Genomic DNA, 23,183 nt, shown 5'->3' on the forward strand with positions numbered 1-23,183 from the left:
ATGAAGAGAGAGAGAGGGAGAGAGGGAGGCTTTAATGAGTACAGTATGAAGAAAATGATGCTTCTGCCTCTTTGCTTTGTGTTTCCACCATTGTGCCACAACTCTGTGCTTCTACCATTTTAAAGTTAGTCTTTCTTTTGTTATTGCTCCATCTGAATGTGCAGTACACTTTCTTATTTAAAAACATGGTAACAAAAGAATTGTGGGGAGGGGCGGTGGGTCGGAATGGATTGATAGCATTTAAATGTATTTCAGTGGGAAAATTTGCTTTGATATTAACGCTTTGAGTTAAGAGGTCGGTCACAGAACGAATTAAACCCTTAACTGAAGGTATCACTGTACTTTGTGAAAAGGAAAATCAGCTTGTTTAGCAAGTTTACACATGCTGATTTGTTATCAGTAAATATATGATGTCTACACCTATTTTATACAGCTATATGCCAGGGGTCACATAAACATTTCTCAGGCCGAAACAGGATGTGAATTTATAAAGTTCAAGAAACTCGTCTGTGCAGAACATGAGCTCAAATTATTATGGGGGGGAAATCAACAACATTTTCTTTGGAAGCTACCTTAGCTAGGAAATCTGAAGTATCTTGTACTGAGCTAACCCTTTTAACTGAGGACACCAAGGCTTTCTCGACAGGTGTGACTAAGCTTATACGCTTTTTTGTCCAGTATGGTTTGATATTGTCAAGTTGAATAAAGCTTGGTATCTCTGAAGAACAGGAGATAGCTTTGCTGGCAGTTAAGGTACCTCCATAAATCTTTTTTTTGGTAGGAGAAAAGCAGCCTCTCAAAAAATTGTTGAAGGGGCCTAAAGCAGTCTTTCTATTGCAAGTGCATGGCATGGTCCAAGGGAGCAGGATGGATGAAACAATTAATTTGGTAACAAAGAGGCAATGAACAGACTAGCACCACTGATGGTTAATGTCTTTGTCATGTTGGGTAATCATCATCTTATCTTTGCTGGACAGCAGAGAAGCTGAACTCATGATCTTGTGCTAGAAAAGACAACAGAGAGGAAGGAAACGGGCAGCAAACCTGCTAAAATTGTGTGCAAAAAAGCTTGCTTCTTGATAGAACAGTGAAACCGATTTTCCCCCCTAGAAATTTGAAGTCCATTCTGTTTTTTGTTTGTGACTCATGCAAGTTGACCTTTGCAGGTTGGTAATTATTGGATTTTTATTCATAATTGCTGTGACAGAACCTTTTCTTTTTGCTCAGCCTGCCCATTTTTCTATTTCAACAAGATTTGCAAGATACATGATAAAAGATTAAGATCTGATGAGGTCCTGCTCTCTGTCCCGCCATTGTCACAGGTGCAATAGGTGGGGACGAGAGAGAGGGCCTTCTTGGTGATGGCCCCTCCAGCTATGGAACTCCCTTCCTGGTGCGATCAGATGCCCCACCGCCCCCCCGTCCTTCAGAAGGATGGTAAAAACTTGGCTGTGGGACCAAGCTTTTGGGACAGTGCACTAAAGCATCGATAGGAAACCTTACTAAACCTTACTGCAAGCTTAGCAGTATCACTTTAAATTTATCAATCAGTCATTGCTGCTCAACTTTTGCTTGGCCCATGATAATTTCTTATGACAAGATACAGATAAAATATAGTTAGTCTTGTATGATTTCCCCCCTTTCCTTTCATATTCCATATTATACAGTCCACGCTGTCCCTGTTACCTCTGCTCTCCTATTCCCAGGGAACAACTATTTTAGATTTGTGCTTTTAAAAGACAGGATGTATCGTAGAGATGTTTATTTTCGAAATTTATCTTACCAAATGGTACTGTTGACTATTTCAAAAGCAAGTTATCCATAACATCCATCACATGATAAGGAGAATTTGCCATTTGGAAGCCTAGAATTATCCCATATAGATGAAACATCTGTTGTAGCTTATTGAAATGTTTCTATTTTAAACAGTATGGCAATATTGTGTACGGAATAGTAGTCTTTTTGAAATGTAAAATGTTGGTAACAGCATGGCAGTTCTGCGGAACAAATGGAACAGTAAATTCTGTGTTTTTGTAAAGTAAATTTTAAAATAGTACCCATGTAAAGCCTGTCACAAATAGCTTTGAAATCTTGTCTCCCTATATATATATATATATATACATATACATACATACAGAGAGAGAGAGAGAGAGAGTGGGGATGTGGTGTGCTCTTCTTTGCTGAAAGAAAATTGATTTTATTCTATTGGGATACATCTTTTCCTTCCTTCCGCTCACTGTTCTGTTATTTATGGCGGGTTGCTGAGTTGTTTCATAGTCTGCTTCAGCAAAGCCTAATATGTTGCCCTCCCTGATAAGTTCAGCAAGCTGTCATTGCCTTCTGCAGGGCAGCATAATATGGCTACTTTGCAGTTATACAGCTGTGTCTGCTGCAGATGATAAAGTATGAGAGCTGATGTTTAAATCTAGTCTATCAGGAGCTGAATATGAGTTATGGGAAATAATAATAATAATAATACGGTTGGCGGGAACGAGAGACAGGGCCTTCTCAGTGGTGGCCCCTCGGCTATGGAACGCCCTTCCTAGGGAGATTAGATTGGCTTCCTTGCTCCTATCATTCTGGAAGAATTTTAACACATGGCTATTTGAGCGGGCATTTGAAAATACGGAGTAACGGATATAATAATGGAATAACTATATGGCACAACTGGACATTGTTTTAATGATTATTGATTGAAGTATGTTTCATTATAATGTTTGATTTTATTGTTACTGATGTTTTTTATATGGTATATTGCAATTGTGTCCTTGGTGGCATTGAATTCTTTACTTGTAAACCGCCTCGAGTCGCCGGAAGGCTGAGAGAGGCGGTATAGAAATGTACTAAATAAATAAATAAATAACTTTATTTATATTCTGCCACCATCTTCTCAAAGAGACTCGGGACGGCTTGTACTCCAAGGTACACATATAACATACAACAGGTGAAAACGGTACAAAAATATAAAACAAATCACATAAAATTATAACAACAACCCTCATCAGCACATGTAGCATAAAATCAAAATAAAACAATTGTAAAACAACAATAGATAAAACTAACTGTTGTCAGTTCACAAGGTGCCAAGTGTCATATGGGTACATGCCTTCATAGCAAAACCCTGCAGTGCTGAATGAGAACATATGTGTCCTACCTGAAACAACGAATGTACTTGGGGACGAGAGAAAGGGCCTTCTCGGCAGTGGCCCCCCGTCTGTGGAACTCTCTCCCTAAGGCTATCAGGTTGGCCACCTCCCTCCTGTCCTTTAGAAAACAACTGAAGATCTGGCTTTGGGGCCAGTTGTTCGATTACAGACCAGCGGCAATAGGAAAAGGAAATTTGGATTTTTGCGACATGGATTCTCCCAGCTTGGCTTGGTTTTACTGGCACGTTAATCTATTAATTTATTGTTAAATTTTATTGGTGATGTACAATGTTTTAAATGATTTTATTGTAAGTTGTAGTTTTTATGGTATTTATGTTGTTAGCATCCTTTGATGCTCATTTGAGGCCGCGCTGAGTCCCCCTTATGAGCAATCAAAATTCAATGACAATCTTTTGAATTGTCTCAAGATGTCCATCACAGAAGTACATTGCTGAATCTTTGCTACCTTAATGCTCTCACATCAGGTGCATCTAATTTGTGTCTTACTTTCCCCCCTTCTTCTATTTGTTCTGATTTTTCTTTTTCTTTGTGGATTAAATTCTGTTGCTTCCCTCCTCTAGGTTATGGTGGAGAACTCTGATTTTACCCCATCACAAGTTGGATGTCTCTTTACTTTCCTTGCCCGTCAGCTTGCTAAGCCAAACAACACTCTATTTGTGAATAGGACATTATTTGACCAGGTAAAATGCAAGTGCAAATGAAGGGATTGTTGGTGTTAATCAGGTGCTTACATTTGGTTATTTCATGGTAGAAGACAATAGAATTGCATGAATAGTGCTTTCAGCCTATTTTGTTGCATGAACAACAGTGAAATAAAGCAGAGAAAATCTGCTGGGCAATGATTTGTGATTTGTATCACTTGCCATTTTGCTCTCTCTTTCCTGAATTTGCCCATTGAGAAATAAATTCTATATAATGTGAGAAGAGTTGTGCTGGATCAGACCAAATGACCTTTTAGTTCAAGAGTCTGTTTCTACAATGTCCAACCAGACATTCTAGAGCCTGTTGGATGCAGTACTACTAAACAATAATAGATATACAAATGCATATTACAGTTGATTGCTTTGTCCCCCGTGAATTTGTCCATGTGTTTTAAGGTTTGGGCTGGTTTAAAATGTTACAGTAGTGCCAATGCAATTGGTATTTATTTCTTCACTCAGTAATGATGTCCAATAATGGGATGGGGTGTATTGTATGAGTGTCTCAAAATGCTCTCCTAATCCTGTCCAGGTCCTTGAATTTTTGTGCAGCCCTGATGATGATTCACGGCACTCTGAGAGACAGCAGGTACGAATCCTTAGAGGAATAATTCATGCTGGGAGAGTGATGCATGGTTAAGGAAGGAAGGGTCATTGCTAAGAATGGTCAGGCTGTAGGACAGGAATGCTAAAAATGGCACTCAGCATAAGAAGTCAACTGCATCCGGAAAACAGCTGACAGCTCATATATTTCATGGAAGCAGACTACCAAAAGTTTGTGCAGTTTTATGAATAATATTTGAATATTTTCAGGAGAGCGCACACTAAAAAAACACAAATTCAGCCCAAAATAATTCCCACACGGCATCCATAATGCATGCCAGATGTGGAGAGCGCAATATAATGATTTTTAATACTCTGGCTTACTGCTGCCAGTTCAGTGCCAATGGAGATTATTGCATCAGTAGGTTTTATCTCTTTGTATGGAATTTCTTTCTCCATCGGTTTTGACAACTCAGCCCTTCTCTGCTGAAGTTACTGGAGGGTGGATGCTGGAGTATATAGGGACAGTATAGAAATTAAGGCTTGTCATCAGCCTTGATTGTCCTGTGACAATTCAGGAAGGGAAATTGGTAATATAAAATGAGGAAGGGTTGGAGAGGTTAAAATGAGGAGGTTAAGAGGCATGCATAAAGAGAATACCAACCTAGCAGTTCAAAAACATGCAAATGTGAGTACCTATATATTCCGGCGTATAAGACGACTGGGCATATAAGACGACCCCCAACTTTTCCAGTTAAAATATAGAGTTTGGGATATATTCGCCGTATAAGACTACCCCTCTTCCAACGCACACCAAATAAAATTTTTAAAAGCATCAGATTTGATTTCAATATGGTAATTTTCCTATTACTGTACCTCCTTCTCTGCCTCTCAGATCTCGCACATGCGCACCTGCACTGCTTCACTGCAGTCTTCAGGAGCAAGATCTGAGAAGCAGAGGAGGAGGTACAGTAATAGGATACAAGGGCGGGCCAGACAGGTAAAAGAGTTGTGTTTTTCTGGGCCCAGAGCCACTCTATCTCTGTTTTCCATACCCCGGGTGCCCCGGACGCCTGCAGCTTGCTCCGCCCTCACTTACACCTTCCCGGTGAGGTGCCTCTTCACCTCACCATCGGGACCGCATTAAGTCCACGAATCCTGATGAATGGATTTTCTTCTACCATACTTGTACAGCTCGCTCTTAATGCTTTCATACAGTCCCTGCATAGAGCAGGGACGCGTCCACTGCCATTTTTGAGCTCCCCCCCCCCCCACAATATGCATCAACCACAGATTCTCCAATCCGATTGAAAGTTTCAGCACCCACTCTATAAGATGACTCCCATATATAAGACTACTCCCGTGTATAAGACTACTCCTGCGTATAAGACAGCCCCGCGTATAAGACGACCCCTGACTTTTGAGAAGATTTTCTTGGGTTAAAAAGTAGTCTTATACACCAGATTATACGGTAGATCAATAGGTACCGCTCCGGCGGGAAGTCATGACCACATGACCTTGGAGGTGTCTGTGGACAACGCTGGCTCTATGGCTTAGAAATGAAGATACCTATAAAGAGAATGGAGGCTGAGAACAATTTACTCATGAGGCAGGATGTGTGTGAATATGAACAGTGCAGAAGAGATATTTCCAAGTAGTTAGGTAAACAGCATGGCTTTGATATTTGAAAACCAGCCTTAATCCACCTGTTAATCCCTTTGAAGTAGAGTGTATCCATTAATTTAATAGAAATTAGACAAGTACTGACTTTCCAAATTCCCACTAATTCACTGGTTCAGGTCTTACTGAAGCTAATACTTTAGTCATGCCAAGGCATACAGCTTCCTTTTTCTGCATAATCTGAGACATGATGCAAAAGTCAAAATATGACTAGAAATGTTAGATGATGTATCTGATGCTGAGCTGTCCTAATGTAGCTTGTGGGTGGAAAATCACATGTTTCAATGAAAACATAGGTTTTGGTGATGGAAAGGTTTCAGATATGAAGGGAGAGGTGTTGCAACTAAAATGAAAACAATACAGTGTTAGAGCAAAGGCACTATATTTAATTGTTTGGTATCTGAATAAAACTCTCTTGCACACATGTATGTGTGTGGCAGGCATGTAGCTGAGGGGGGGGGGGGGCTTGAGGGACTTCAGCCACCCCTGAAATTCTTATGGTGCTCTGCGAGACGGCCTTACTGGTACATTATTTAAACTGTTATGTTTATTCATATCATGATCTGATCACCATGCTCAATATATCCCATATGCATGGGGGTATTGGGGTAACGATACAAAAGGTTTGCTAGGGTAGACCCTCTTTCACTCAGACTCAGCCCCCCCCCCCCCCCCGGAATCAAACTCAGCCCTCCCCCCAATCAAAATCCTGGCTACGGGCCTGGTGTGTGGAGTTTGTTTCCAAAAGGTACCAAATCCAAAAAAACCAAAAAAATATTGAAAAATGAGATTTACCAAAATGTATCAAATTACTTCATTACAGAGCTTGGGAAATTTCTCTTTATAGCAAAAGAATGCATATCTTCAGTACGTTTTGTGAATTCTTGTAACATTTGTTCAGATGGATTTGGCATTTTTTGGAAATGAACTCCATGTGTGTGTGTGTGTGTAGATATATGTGTATGTAGATATATATATATTCTGAAGATATATAGCAGTGCATTGCAGATTCTGCTTTTCTGGGCGCAATACATGAAATAAAATTTACAATCTATTTCATGTGTTTAGGTTCTTCTAGAATTGCTTCAAGCTGGTGGTATTGTACAATTTGAAGAGAGCAGACTGATTCAGATGGCTGAAAAAGCTGAATTGTAAGTCTTTTGTACACGTTTCCTGTCTCTTCCTTCATAGAGGGAGATATGTTCGGACAGGTAAATTGGTCTGGAACCATTTAGTCAGCACTTTGAATTGTGTTCGGTAGCAGACTGGCAGCCAATGGAGCTGGCACAACAGGAGGGATATCCTCTCTCTGTATGCTACTCCGGTGAGCAATCTGGCTGCCACCTGTTGGACCATTTGAAGCTTCAAAATAGTCTTCAAAGGCAACCCCATGTAGAGTGTTAGTTTCGTACCGTTAGTTGTGCACTTTTTATTTCCGTTACCCTTCTATATTCTTCTGTTTACTCCTCAAGCAACATACTTTATGGGCACTTTGTCACCATTGTGTTCTTCCAAGGAAAGCAAACTTGATTCATCAGATTTGGCAGTGGGGCTTCCATCAAGATAATCTTATGTCCACGACCTCCCTAAGTCTATGTTCAGATATCCTTTGGGATCTGTAGAAGCTGTGCCTGCTGTAATGTTATTGTTCTGAGCCTTTCTAGTGCTATAGAGATGATCCCAATAGGGCGCCTTAAGGCAGTGGGGCATATTGGTCTTGTAATTTCATCCAAGCTTACGAAGGCTGAAAGCTCCCGACTGGCCTTATCTGCAGGAGATGAATGGAACTAGGAAAAGCGCATGGGATGGTTGCTTGGCAACTGTTTTCAGCAGCAAGCCCTCTGTTCACTCTCAGGTTGCCTTGCCATTGCAGCTAGTCTTGGGTCTCTTGCAGATTACATTATATCCTAGTGACTGCGATATGGCATACATATCCTAAAACATAAAAGAAAATAGATCAACCTTCCTTGCTGCTGCTGAAACCCTGAGGAGTATAATTGTTCCAAATAAATCTAGTCTCAGTCTGAAAGCTTTAGGATTTGCTTCTTGCTGAGTTTTAGTACCAGAATACTGAGCAGATGTTGCAGCAGTTGCATTGATATGGCAAGAATATTGCTTCTGCACCTGAACATTTTCTCCTTCTGTGTTTAATTGCAATTCTATGGGCTGTCACGCAAGACAAGCAAAAAGTGTTTTCGGGTGCAATCATGTATGAGTAGAAATAAACTCCATTGACCACCATAGTATGTATGGGATATAGGTTTGAGATGCCTGGGATTGCAGTTGGCCCTCCACATTTTGACTTTCACAGATTTGATTATTCACTGATTTGGTTTTTTCTAGGTATCTCTAAGCCCTCTGGTTTTGATTCTGTGAATGGTTTCCAGTGGAAGTTGTTTTAGAAATAATGTTAAAATAGTTTTTAAAATATTTTCAAAAATACATATAAGCTAAACACCATAAAAATCATATTTTTTATGATTTTTCACTTTTGTGGAGGTCCTGTGCTTCTAACCCTAATGAATGTGAAGGGCTGACTGTACATAATATATTTTCTTAAGTTATTCTGACTACTTGATAATGCTAAGAAGAACCATGCTGGATAAAATTAAAAGCTTATTTATGTGTTTTATTTACTAAGGTGTGTAAATTGTTTTATAGTTTGATAGGGTATGTTTTATTGTTATACTGGGTTTATTGTAATTTCTATAATACGACATTGAATTCTTGCTGGATTTTGTAAGCTGCCTTGAATCCCCTGCAGGATGAGAAAGGCAGCATATAAATGAAGTAAATAAATAAACAAATAATACAGTGAGGCACAATTGAAGTTGCATCCTCCCCCTGTGTTCCCAAGTTATTGATCTTTGCAACCCTAGCAGTATGAAGCAGCAGGAGAAAACATACACAGGCACATTTTTTGTAGAGAAAAAAACTCACAACTTTATTGAGTAAAGCAAAAACAAACCTTGGTGCTGTTCTATGATAGGATACGGCCGCTCCACCTGCTATTCAGATATGTGAGCCCTTGTTCTACCTGCTGGGAAGACCAACCTTGGAAAACTTAGCAGCACAGTCACTTTCCTAGCTGTTGTGTGCAATTCAGTTGTGTACTTCACAATCTGTGTATTTCTAATGCTTTGTGAGAAAGTTGGCCACATTTGAAAGAATTACACTTAGTCCCAGGAACCCATTTTTGTATTCCTTAAAACTGCCTGTTAATGGTGCTGGAAAAACCTCCTGGCCTTTATGCTGCTTTTCCTGACTTATAGTGTTCATTCTAGCTAAGCTTCTCTTGTGGCTTTCAGTAACTCCGAAGCATTCTGGAAATATTTTTCTCATCTCGCTTCTTCTTTCAAACATGTTTTAATATATCTTGCATTTTAAAGAAGGTCCTTCTTTAAAGTCAGTTGGGATTGGGCTGAAGTTCCCTGTCACTTTCATGTGCACATAAATCAAATTGCTGTCACTATTTGTAGTGTTACAAAGTTGACTTTGATGGAGCTTGGCCACATGCCCCGGTTCAAATCTGCTATATAGGAGTGTAATATTTTAAAATGCTGCAGTTTGTTTATTTATTTATTTCAAACCTTTCTGTCCCATCCTTCTCAACCCCCGAGGGAGGATTCAGGGCAGCTTACAAATAGCAGCCATTAGATGCCGACAATAACATCAATCACATTACAAAACAATTTGACAATTAGGTGAACCACAGAATTATAAATATACATTGAAATATTAAAAATAAAACATTAAAAATTGAAACATTAAAATAGCACCAGGCCCAAATCACAAATCCAAATCAAAGTCCAGAGTTCCACTCCGATGTCTATTCATGGTTGATTCTCATCGGTCAATTGCTGTTACTGCTTGGTCTGCTGCCCAAATGCTTGGTCCTAGAACCATGTTTTGATCTTTTTTTCTAAAGGAGAGGAGTGAGGGAGTTGCCCTAATTTTGCTGGGGAGTGTGTTCCATAGGCAGAGGGCCACCACCGAGAAGGGCCTGTCCCTCGTCCCCGCCAATCATGCTTATGAGATTGACGGGATTGAGAGCAGGGCCTCCCCTGATGATTGTAAACTCCGAGGTGGATTGTAGAGGGAGATATGTTCAGACAAGTAAGCTGGGCCAGAACTGTATAGGGCCAGTTATACAGTTAAATTCCTTGTCTAAAGAGATTAATCTTGCATTCCACTGTAATTGTGCTCAACTTGTTTCTAAATTTATCTAGATTTATCTGTGGTCCTCTTGAATTTCTGTATCTGTTCTCCTTTCTGTCTTTGATGGGATGAAAATCTTTTGAACGTGCTGATATGAATCTTGGTTTTAAATAAAATGCAAGATATGTATACAAACAGGATACTCCAAACCCAGTGAATGCAAAACCATTAGAATTTTAATTTGAGATTCCTAGAGTTGAGAAGAAGAAATTAGACAGCTTGGGCAGGAATAAGTGTAGTCAAATTCGACTGTCTCCCAAAGTGAAATTTTGGCTTGAAAATAAATTAAAAAAAAAAAAAACACAAGGGGGAAATACAGAATAAAATCAGTATAGACACATGTAAGAAATAATGGAAAAGTAAAAAATTAAGTACATACAAGCACTTCACAAACTACCACAGCAGCCTTCAGTTCTTCAAGGTTGTCCCATATGCACAGGTACATACAAAACTATATACTGAGCAGATGTGGCCAGCTCCAAAGATTCAAGACAGGAAAGCGAATACCTTTACAGGCTGACATATACATGAAAATCATGTGGCTCTCTCAGTTTCTGTCACCTGCAAAATGTTGATATACTAAAAACGAATAAATTAAAAATGTTTTATTACAGCTATCAAATCTGTGAATTTATGTATGAGCGGGAACATCGCTATGATAAGATAATTGATTGCTACTTGCGTGATCCTTTGAGAAAGGTAAGGATGAGAATATGCCAAAGTAATTATAGAGAGAATTTGTATGAAATCTCTTTTCCTTTCCATTTTTAGCTTGGTTTTCACCAGATGGGAGCTTATACTTCATGTGTGCATTGCAGGAATGGGAGGATGGAATCTGATTTTCAAGACAAGGCTTTTGATGTAGGAATGGCTTCATGAGATAGATAGATAGACAGACAGACAAATAGATAGATAGTAGGGGTGTGCAAAATTATTATTACTCTTTGTATTTCATATCAAATTAGTTAAATTTGTGCATATGAATTGATATTAGAAACATGCACGAAAGATGGGGGGGATTTAAGAATCAAAACACTCCAATTATTTTCGTTAAGATTCTGTAACATACAGATGCTTCCTAAGATCAATTTAATTTTCAGTATAAGCATTAAGTAACTTTGGTAAAGCCAAGAGAATGTAAAGTGTTTTAAAAACCAACCCAGTTTTTCTTTGGCCCGATCACCATAAGAAAGGCACTGGAGATGGGACTAGGAAACTTGGGTAGGAGAATGAGAACACAGCATCCTTAGAAATGTAGTTTGGGAAAGCAAGGCTCCCTGTAGCAGAGAATGCAGAAGGCCCTGCCCTAAACTACATTCCCCAGAATGCAGTGCTCAGCATCAGAAAGCCCTAATGGCACCAGTCAGTCTAATAATAATAAATAAAATTATTTAATCTGCAAAGAGGACTAAAGTAAGTAAGTAATAGTATAAGTTATGTGGTTGTGTGTCATAAAAACAACAGACATTCAAGGGGATTGCTGTTGTCACTTTTTTGGGAGATAAATTGTTTTTGCCTAAACTTTTTAAAATCCCTCAATATATGTAGGTGTGTGACTTTTTCTGAAACTGCTGGGGATTGATGCTCTGGTCATCTTGTGCATTGTATACAAAATTCAAGTAGCTCTTGTAGTTTTTAAAAATGTTGTTTATAAAAACTTTGAAAATTCCCCTAAAATACGTAGATAAGTAAAACATTCTGAAATATGATGGGCTAGCAGTGGTATATGTGTTCAATCACTGTAGCAAGTTCCAATCCAATAACTTTAAAAATGAGGACGAAAGGAGCCCCTGAAATTCCCCCAATTATAGTAATAATGCACAATTACTATAATGAAATAGTAACTAAATTTCATTACTCTCATTATAGTAACAATTTTTTCACTAACTATACTTTAGAAACACTTTAGAAACGAAATGCAAGAGCCCCCCAGTTTTGTAATGACGTTTGAACAATTTTAATGGTTTGCATGCACATTCCTAATACATAGATAGAAAATGCTGTTCACTTTTTCATGATGTTTCCGTATGCATTTAATAATTCAAGAAATGTTATTTGCGTTTGCTGGACATTATCAAAGTAGTATGTGATATTTTAATCCTTCCAATTTATTGCTTTAAAGGAAGAAGTTTTTACTTATATCCACAATATCCTCTCCATTCCTGGACATAGCACAGAAGAAAAGCAATCTGTATGGCAGAAGGCTGTAAAGCACATTGAGGTATGACTTGAATTAACTGATTATACATCACTGAGGGCCCTTCGAGACAGGCCATCTATCTCAGGATCTTATCTCAGGTTTTCTGCTTTAAACTGGATTATATGAGTCCGCACTGCCAGATAATCTGGGATAAACAGAAAACCTGGGATCAGATCCTGGGATATAGGGCCTGTCTGTAAGGGCCCTAAGATATATGTAATATTTCTATACTTACATTTGTGAGATCTGACAAATAGATTGGACTCTATGCCAACAAATGAGTTTTAAAAACAAAACTTAAAGTAATAAACTAGATATTGAAATACAACTAACTGAAAATAATTACAGCATCAGTAAAGGATAATACTCTCCTATATTAAAATGGATCATAATCCAACAGTGATTTTAAAATAACCCAGTTTAATTAGTAAAATAGATATTAATTAGTGTCATTTCCTTATTGGGCTATCAGGAAATGCTAAAGGAGGAAATAGATAAGATACATAGATTTTTTTTCCATGTCAGGAGCGCCTTGAGAAACTGCAAGTCGCTTCTGGTGTGAGAGAATAGGCCATCTGCAAGGAGGTTGCCCAGGGGATGCCCGCATGTTTGATAGATACCTCCTTATGGGAGGTTTCTCTCATGTCCCCATCCTTGTGGGAGGCTTCTCTCATGTCTCCGCATGGGGAGCTGGAGCTGATAGAGGGAGTTAAATCTGCGCTTCCCAGATTCAAACTGCTGATCTATTGGTCAGCAGTCCTACCAGCACAAGGATTTAACCCATTGTACCACCAGGAGCATAGATGGCATTTTAATATTAAGAAGGAGACAAACGTATTTGATGCCGCTGTAGAGACTAGGACACAGAGCAATAGATTCAAATTTCAGGAAAAGAAGTCCGCCTAAATATTAAGAGGAATTTCCTGACAGCAAGAGGTCTTCCTGACAGCAAGAGGTCTTTGGCAGTGGAATTTGTCGATTTCATTCTAAGTTGTCCTTATTTCCTGTAAGAACACCAACTTGGAAGGGTAAAATTAGTGAAAGTGACTTGTTCTGATATTATCCATGATTATCTAGTACCTGAACGGATGGCCCTCTCAAGTGAATTTAAATAAAAGCAATTATTTCTGTAGTGGATAGAGAATTGAATGCAGTGAGTGGTTAGATGGTGAAACAACCCTTTGGTCAATCATAGTCAATCACATAGAATAGTAATCAGATAGAATACCATAATGTCCATGGTAATCAGCTGTTCCGCAGATTAACAACTCATAGCATAATTGCTGAGGTCCATTGGGACATGTCAGGGAACCTCTTATCCTAAAGTGCCAAACCATTTTCCTCAATCCAAGTTATAAATGCAATGGAAAACCATTGAGCATTATCCATGTATCATTATATTATATTATATTATATTATATTATATTATATTATATTATATTCAGGTTGAGTGTCCCCTATCTGAATTGTCTTGGTCTACAGGCATTTTGGATTTTGGAACATTTGCATATACCTAATGAGATATCTTGGAGATTGGACCAAACACCAAACACAAAACTCATATATGTTTCATATACACTTTATATACATTCCCTAATGATAATTGTATAAATATTATTTGTCATAATTTTGTGAATGAAATGAAGTTTGTATAACTTGAACTATCAGAAAGCAGAGATATCTGTATCTTAGCCATCCATGGGGACAGTTTTGAATTTTGGAGCATTTCAGATTTCCACATAACGGATGCTCAATCTTCATTTGTATGTGGTGTGTGTATACACATACATATACACACATGCATTTATACACCCATATACTTGCAGATTAAGGGGCAGTGGTGGTGCAGCGGGTTAAACCACTGAGCTGAGGAACTTGCTGACCGAAAGGTTGGCTGTTCGAATCTGCAGAATAGGGTGAGCTCCCGTCGTTAACTCCAGTTTCTGTCAACCTAGCAGTTCGAAAACATACAAATGTGGGTAGATCAATAGATATCGCTCCAGTAGGAAGGTAACAGAGCCCCCGGTGGTGCAATAGATTTAATCCTTGTGTCGCCTGGACTGAAGACCATCAGTTTGGAGGTTTGAATCTGGGGAGAGTGCACATGAGCTCCCTCTATCAGCTCCAGCTCCCCATGTGGGGACATGAGAGAAGCCTCCCACAAGGATGGTAAAACATCGAAACATCCAGGGGTCCCCTGGGCAACGTCCTTACAGACTGCCAATTCTCTCACACCAGAAGCGACTTACAGTTTCTCAAGTCACTCCTGACACGAAAAAAAAGTGGGAAGGTAACAGTGCTCCATGCAGTCATGCCGGCCACATGACCTTGGAGATGTCTACAGACAACGCTGGCTCTTTGGCTTAGAAATAGAGATGAACACACTCCCCATAGTCGAACTCGACTAGACTTAATGTCAAGGGGAAACCTTTACCTTTTATTTGCAGATTTGGTAAGTTCAATGCTTATATCTGAATGTTTGTTTTCCATTTTATCTGGGAAGATGCATATTCTAAAGGAAAGTCAGCTATGGGGAAACGACCCATCATTGCCAGAAATAGCTGTTCTCTTTCCATGCCTTAATTGTCTTTAGAGAGGCAAATTAGGGCAGTGGTAGACAATGTTGCATTTGCCTTACTGCCTTTGCTTGTTGCGTATGAGAGTAGTATGGCGTTTGTTGGTTCAGTGTGTGCACATCTCTCAGGGGAGACACTAAACCAAAGCCCAGTTTAGGATCAAGAAACTGGATTAGAAACTAGCATATGTAAGTGTGTGTATGCCAAGTTGCATAATAACGAGCAATACAGATGTACTTCATGTGGCATTGTGACTTTTTCCATTTGGAGAGCTATAGGAACTGAAGAAATTCATAAAAATCTCAGCATAGTTCCCTGTGAATCCTGCTGAGTACAGCCAGAGGAAAGCATTAGCAATGATGATGAGACTGAAATGCAAGTATAGGGAGAAAAAGAAATATTCATTCTCTTTTTAGCCGCAGGCATGTCCCTAATAAGATGAAAGTAGAATTTGAATTTCAGGTTTTAAAGGTGGCTAATAGTCATCTACATAATCATTTTTATTCAAGTACCGGACATAGAAGTGTGTGCTCCTAGCTAACTTGTTGAAATTGACAATAAGATAGATAAATTGTACATCTATACCGCCAAAACTTCATAAAAACCGGGTCTACAAACTAGTTAAATCATATTATTTAAATCTAAAATGGTTTGATTCATTTTAACAGTATATATTTATCTAAATGTTGCATTGATTCCATTGGAATTCTATTTCTATATAAGTGCACAAAGTTTGCCTACAATAGTAAAACACAATTATGCTTAAAAAACAGTAAAAAAGATTAATCATTTCAGACAAAACCTAAGTAAAAGACAGTGAATAAAGTGTTCAAGTAACTCAGAATGAGACGTTTCTTGCTCTGAAACAACCTATTGTTTTCAAATTTCTGTTCTAATGGGAAATAGTTGCATCACAGATAGATTTATTTGATTTCTTATAAACATAATTTCATTATCATATTGATTTTGAAAACATCCCAGATATAATTATTCCTAAATTGGTTCTGGAGTATTAGCAGTGCATTTGTATAGTGTATACATTCTGCATTAATGAATATTTAATTCTCTTTCCCTGATCATTCAGGAACTGATATCAGTGAGTCCTTTTAAAGCCGCGGATCTGATTTCCATTCACTTCAGTGACCAGATTGAGCAAATCATCCAAAACCTGCAGGTAAAGATTGCTAAAAGATGTTATGGAAAGATCTTTATTTGGAGAAGAAAATTCACACTATTGTACTGTATTTATTCATTTACAATATTCACACCCTGCTCTTCTCACCCCGAAAGGGACTCAGAGCGGTTTACAAGTAGACAACAATTCAATGCCACATAAACAGACATACAAATAAAATAAACATATACATTAAAAACTATAAAGTGAAAAAGCCTTTAAATGATTTGATGCAGATGACCAAGGCGGTTTTAAACAGTGTATTTTAATATTTAGATAAATATTTTTAATGTTTATGTATGCATATAATGAATTCTTGTCCTGGCATTGAATGTTTGCCGTGTATATGCTGTGCTTTGCCCTGAGTTCCCTTCGGGGTGAGAAGGGCAGAATATAAATGTTTTAAATAAATAAATAAATAAACATTAAAACCAATTTTAAAAACCACACAATCCAAAATCATAGTCCAGGAGCTATTCCAATCGTAATTGCACTTATTCCGTATCACTTATTGCACTAAATTTACTGTCCAAAGGCTTGGTCCCATAGCTACATGTTTAATTTCTTTCAAAAGGTTAGGAGAGAGGGAACTGATCTAATTTTGCTGGGGAGGGAGTTCCACAGCTAAGGGTCCACCATTAGGAAGGTCCTGTCCCTTGTCCCCACCAACCGTGCCTGCAAAGGAGGTGGGAGCGAGAGCAGGACCTCCCTGGAAGATCTTAAACTCCAAGGTGGTTCATACAGGAAGATACGTTCAGATAGGTAAGCTATAGATTGCAGAGTGTGGACTGGGTTAGAGTTGAGATTAGGAATGGTTAAACCAGTTATGTGGGGCCCTTTGACAAATACGATGCCTTACAAAGGAGCAGACTTTCTCCATGAGCATTGATGACAAGATCCCCCCCCCCCCCAGTTCCCACAGTCACTCATAGCTTCCTATTGTGAAAATAAGATTACTACTTCAATCTATATATGAAGTTGATGAATACATGACTGCCCTCTTTCTGTCTAGCTTTGGACATGGAAGTGATCTATTCATTCATCACTAAGAAATTATTTTCTGTGTCAGGCATCAATACAGTGCAGTTGCAGCCTTTAACTAGAATATTATTTCATATGAATCCCACTGAATTCCTCTTAAATGTTTTGTGTGTGCCCTAACCTTAAGGAGTCAGCCAAGAAAGACGGCTAGAAAGGCTCTTCCTGACACTAATTGCACTCAGTAAAAGAGAACATGTCATTCAGCTGTTGAACCATTTTAGAGGCAGTTAGCAGACAGATTTTTTTTACTAAAGCAATTGCTGAAATGGTCCGCTTTTGTACACAATTCTATTCCCAGACAGATTTCTCTCAGTTGACATTTTAACAGCTTTTTAAACATTATGCAGAAAAATGGTGGAAGTCTCCTTAATAAAGTTTGTTTTGGCAATTTTGTTGGTTGCTGTGTGAATTCAAGTTTCCGACTTTCAGTGACCCCTTAAGGCTCAGCTGTAATGTAGTTTTCTTGGCAAGATTTATTTTTCAGCACTTTAGGCACTGAACTCGGACAATAGGATTGTTTGAAAATTGGAAATGGCTTTATGACCTGTGATTCTGTGATCTGTTCTATGTGGTTATGTAATTTTAATTAACATCACTGCTTAATTGTTATGTAATGGATTTTATATTGCTGTTTTATATTGTTGTTTTGATACTGTTGGCATTGAATAGTTGCCTGTGTTAGCCGCACTGATTCCCCCCTCGGGGGTGAGAAGGGCAAGGTAGAAATGGTCTAAATAAATAAATAATAAATTTGGTATTACTTACCCAAGATCATCCTTTTGAAAAGGCATGACTTTTTAGATCATAACCTTTTGGGAAAATGATGTCATAACCTTTTGGGAAATGGAAATCTCCATAATCTTTTGGGAAATGTCATTCACCATCATTTTGGGAAAATCAGGAATATCTCTCAAAAGAGTGATAACCTTGCTTGAGTCAACTTTCTCCTTAATAGTAAATACCCACTAGTATTCATGCAAGGCAATTAGGTTTCTCAGCTGTTAGACTGATATACCTAGATATCTCTTTGAATTGTTAGGGATAAAGATTTGGCAATGCACAAAAATGTGTGCGTGTGTATGTGTGTGTATATATGTGTGTATATCAGTTTCAGAAGTGTTTTTTTTTCAGTTGCCCAAAAATATTTACTCTTCCTTAAAAGATCTTGGTTTAAATCATGCTCTCAAGAGAGAAAAATAGACTTCTTTAAAAGTAACATAGTTGGTTTCCTCACAAACGTCATGGATTTAGCATACAGGTACATTGCTTAACAATCTAGTTACAAATAGATTTGAAGTAGTTTCTCTGCGTAGATAACACAGGGCATATTTGTCATAATTTTTAACTCCTTGTGTCTTTATTGTATAAGATCAAGACCAGATTGATGTCCAAAGAAAATAGCGCACAAATAAGAAATAATTATAACTTGTAAGCTGCTGTGAGTCCCCTTCAGGGTGAAAATGGCGGCATGTAAATGTATTAAATAAACCGCCTCGAGTCACCTTGGGGTTGAGAGAGGCAGTATATAAATATAGTAAATAAATAAATAATCAACAGCCCATAGTCTAAAGCAGGGGTCCTCAAACTTTTTAAACAGAGGACCAGATCACAGTCCCGCAAACTGTTGGAGGGCCAGATTATAATTTGAAAAAAACATGAATGAATTCCTATGCACACTGCACATATCTTATTTGTAGTACAAAGAACACTTAAAAACAATACAACAATTAAAATGAAGAACAATTTTAACAAATATAAACTACTAGTATTTTAATGTGAAGTGTGGGCCTGCTTTTGGCTAATGAGATAGGATTGTTGCTGTTGTTGTGTGCTTTCAAGTCGTTTCAGACTTAGGCTGACCCTAAGCGAGGGCTGGGTAAATGACCTTGGAGGGCCGTATCTGGCCCCCGGGCCTTAGTTTGAGGACCCCTGATCTAAAGCATCTCTCTGCTCTGAGAGTCTAATAGAGTTTCTGTTCTCTAAAACATTCAGTTTCTACTCACTTCTAAACTGTATTTTTTCTACATTGAAAGTTTAATGGCTTCTGAACTGTAATGTTTCTACTGGTATCTGAAAGCATACTGTTTCTAAAATGGAGTCTGAGTCCTGAGTAGCCCCAGATCTGGTCATGTGGTCTGCAGTCTCTCCCACAACATAGAGTTAAGGAAAAACTGCATACCAATACGCACATATACAAAGGAGTAAGCATTCTGAATTATATACATAACAAATAACTAGTGGAGGCTTGAAGAAGGTTGCTATTTCCAACAGACTCAGTAGGGTTATGTGATTTGATCCCTGGTCTCTAAAGTCCTAATCCAGCACTACATTAGCTCTCCTAAATCCTAAAAATCAAGCATGACATGTTGTTGCAGCTATAGTCTTTGTAAGATCTTTCTCAAAGGGTCTGAAATACTGAACTGAGCTTCTGACAGTCAGATAAAAACTGTATTATTACAAAAGACCTTTTATGTTTTAAATTCATTTTAAATTGGCTTTCTAAGCAATTTGAATTGGTTTTTAAAGACTGTTTTATTCTTTTTAATTTGATTTGCTATCTCACTGAATATCTAGTCCTTCAATTGCATGTATGACTGTGTATCATTGGTCTTTAGCTGGTAAATAAAGACTCATGAATGGGTCTTGCCCTGGCATTCTCTTACTAGTAGCGCTATTAATGTTTTTTTAATGAGTTTTGGTTTGGGATTTTTCTCTCTCTTAAAGGTGAAAGATGCAATATCAAATATATAAGCTGATATAATTTAAATCTTAACTGATAGAATATAGCATCGATCCTATATCAAATGTAATGTCATATTCATGGATATTTTTTACCTCTTGTTTATCAGGACCAATACTTGCTTTTCCAATTTCTGAAGAGCCTGCTTGACCCAAGGTATGTGTACAGAACCATATGTTATTTTTTAGCTGTTTAAAATGAAATATTTTCACTATCTGCTTCATGTAGCTGTGATGAACAGAAAAGACATTGAAGGGGTCCTTTGTGTGAAGGAAATACATTCATGGTGCGGAATTGGATTTTATCAAGTGATTTAGTATTTAATACCTTAGTATTTGAATGGTCCTTTCTATCATATCCTCTAATCACTAGGCTGCACACATAGCAGAAAAACAGGTTTTAATCTGACTATTCTCTGTATCCTTGATTCTCTGGGAGTGGAAATATTTTTGAATTGGAGCACAGAAATGCAAAAGAAAGCAATGAGACCATTGCTAGAAAAATACATTCTGAACTCTGCAGTCCTGAATAATTATCACTGGTATCTAGTGGTAATTATTTTGACCAAAGTTCTGCAAATGATTGTGTTACCTCAACTCCACTTTTCAAAGGTACTCATAATCTTCTAACAGAGTTATTATACTAAACCTAATGTGGTCTTTCTTATGGATGAATCAATGCCAATGGATGGATATAAGGCAGGGAGGTTTGAACTTTCTTGGTTCTACTGGACTCCTCAGTGTTACCTGCCATTATATCACAGTCACCTGATTGGGATGAGCTGTGGTCGTTTTGGGTGCAGGATATTCAGGTTGTATTCAGACTTTTGCTCTATTTCCAAGTATTCCTTTGCTTTACTTCAGAATCTTTAAATTATGGGGTGCTAGACAGTTCCATGTTTAATATTTGTGTGAACATCCATGTTGTCTAATGTCAATTGATTTAGGCTTTAGTGTCATCATTATGTGGATGACACCCAGCTCTGTTTCCTGTCTCCCATCTACTTCTATGCTGTAAGGCTGTGAAACTTCTGAAGATTTGTTTGAAGGCCGTTCTGTGACAGATGAGGGTGAATTAATTGAAATTGAGGTTTGGGGGCATAGATCCCAATCAATATGAGTAAAGGTGTTCAACTAGTTCTGATTAAGGTTTCACTCTTAGTTTGCGTTCTCCTTCACTCAACACAAGTGGCCAAGAAGTGCCTATATCATCTGGGGTTTATTGGGGGTAGTCAAATGCATAGTTATGAGAGATTGGTCATGGTAGCACAGCGGTTAAAGCTGCTAGCTGCAGGAAAGGATGCTGACCAGAGAGTCAACAGTTCAAAGCTGTGAGTTGGGGTGAGCTCCTGACTGCCAGTCCTAGCTTCTGCCTACCTAGCAGATTGAAAGCATGCAATGTGAGTAGATCAGTAAGTACCAGCTTGGCGGGAAGGTAAAAAGGGTGCCCCATGCAGGCATGCCAGCAAAAAGATCGGAGCTGTCTACGGACAGCAGGCTCCGACATGGAAAATGGAACAAGAACACCTCCCCATGGCCGCAAATTGAGCATCGCCTCCAGAATCCGGAGATGGAAAAAGGGAAGGCCGTTACCTTATCTGTGTATTGTATGTCGTTTGTGTAAAAAGGCATTGAATGTTTGCCTTGTATGTACTGTAATCTGCTCTGAGTCCCTCTGGAGAGCTAAAGCAGAATATAAATAAAGTGTATTATTATGAGATCTTTTCTGGTGGCAACCCTATATTTGTTGATTATATTCTTCCCATTTCAGGAAGCAGTTTTTAATATATATATATATATATATATATATATATATATATATATACTAAAGAGAGATAGATTAATATCTTTTTACTGTTTGTTTTTAAATACACATAATGTTTGTAGAATGTGTGTGTGTGTGTGTATATATTTATTTTCTAAATATGTTGATTGTTTTAAACATGATATTACTGAGCTTGGCAATTTAAAAAAAAAATTACCCAAAGGTATTGAGGCTTATCCCCAAGCAAAGAGATGTAGGATCACCGTTGTATTTTTATTTTTTAAAGTAGTTCAAGTTCTTCCTTGCTTATTTCTTTTGACTTTGAGAATTGTTGCTTTGAATAAATACAAAAGTATCAGTTCTTACATGCGTAGATGGAATGTAATTCTATTCAGTTGTGACTTTTGTGTCGATAGATTGATTTTTAGCCTATCTTCCAGGGCTCACAAGGTAGTTTACAAGATTACAGAACTCATTGTGTTACAGTGTCAGTTAAGGACACTCGGCGCAGCAAGTAAAAAAAAAATTATAGTACCCCAAACATACTGGAATAACTATGTCTTAATCTGTTTTCTAAAACCAGTCATTTTGAGACCATCCAACCTTGCAGAGTGATGTTTCCACCACTGGAAATGTCCCAGTATCGCCTGCTGAGAGTAGGGCTTGATTTGAGGATGTTATCTACGCTGTAGAATTAAGGCAGTTTGACACCACTTTAACTTCTATGGCTCAAAACTATAGACTCATGCTTGTTGTAGCTTTACAAGGTCTTAGCTTTCTTTGCTTCGTCAAACTACAACTCCCAGGATTCCATAGCATTGAGCCATGGCAAATAAAGTTGTTTTAAGCTGCATTAAGTTTACAGTGTAGATGTACCCTGAATGCCTGGGCAGCCCTCAAAATGTACAAGCAGTTCTTCAGATCAAATTGTTTGAGGTTGAATGAGCAAAGAGCATAGTACTTAACTGCAACGTCAAGAATTCCTCCCTCATGGCTATCGTGACTAGAGCTAATGGGAGTTGTAGTTCAGCAACATCTGAATTTTGCTCTTAATTGATTGAAGGTTCTAAAGGCCAAACCAGCAGATTGAATTGCAATGGAAAACAGGTTGCCAGTGTTGCCAGCATGGAATTGTGTGGCAATAGACTCAATGTTTAATCCACACAATCGTTTTAGCTATCACATTCTCTACCACTTGCAATTTCCAAATCATCTTCAAGAGTTGCTCCATGTAGAGTGTGTTAGAGAAGTCTAGCTAATATAATTAAAATGACTATAGCAGAGAGAAAAATGGCTTGAAGTCCAAGAACTCTGGCCTGTTTGATTCTTTTCAAAAACGGCTTCAATGTAAACTTTTTCCTAATTTTTTAAATTAATTGAGC

At 38.1% G+C, this 23,183-nt stretch overlaps 1 protein-coding gene across 3 annotated transcripts in view; it reads left to right on the plus strand.

The window, feature by feature from the left end:
* The window catches only part of VPS8 (VPS8 subunit of CORVET complex), a 130,873-nt gene that overhangs the window by 57,046 nt on the left and 50,644 nt on the right, over positions 1–23,183 (plus strand). For all 3 annotated transcript variants that reach the window (XM_060768051.2, XM_060768050.2, XM_067465910.1), the window contains exons 29-35: positions 3,728–3,847; positions 4,398–4,454; positions 7,157–7,239; positions 10,921–11,005; positions 12,429–12,527; positions 16,167–16,256; positions 20,147–20,193. In XM_060768051.2, the coding sequence (XP_060624034.2) occupies positions 3,728–3,847; positions 4,398–4,454; positions 7,157–7,239; positions 10,921–11,005; positions 12,429–12,527; positions 16,167–16,256; positions 20,147–20,193 (581 nt within the window). The remainder of the gene's footprint in view (positions 1–3,727; positions 3,848–4,397; positions 4,455–7,156; positions 7,240–10,920; positions 11,006–12,428; positions 12,528–16,166; positions 16,257–20,146; positions 20,194–23,183) is intronic.

The sequence above is a fragment of the Anolis sagrei genome, chromosome 3, assembly GCF_037176765.1.
Source record: "Anolis sagrei isolate rAnoSag1 chromosome 3, rAnoSag1.mat, whole genome shotgun sequence".
In the NCBI taxonomy this organism is placed as follows: domain Eukaryota; kingdom Metazoa; phylum Chordata; class Lepidosauria; order Squamata; family Dactyloidae; genus Anolis; species Anolis sagrei.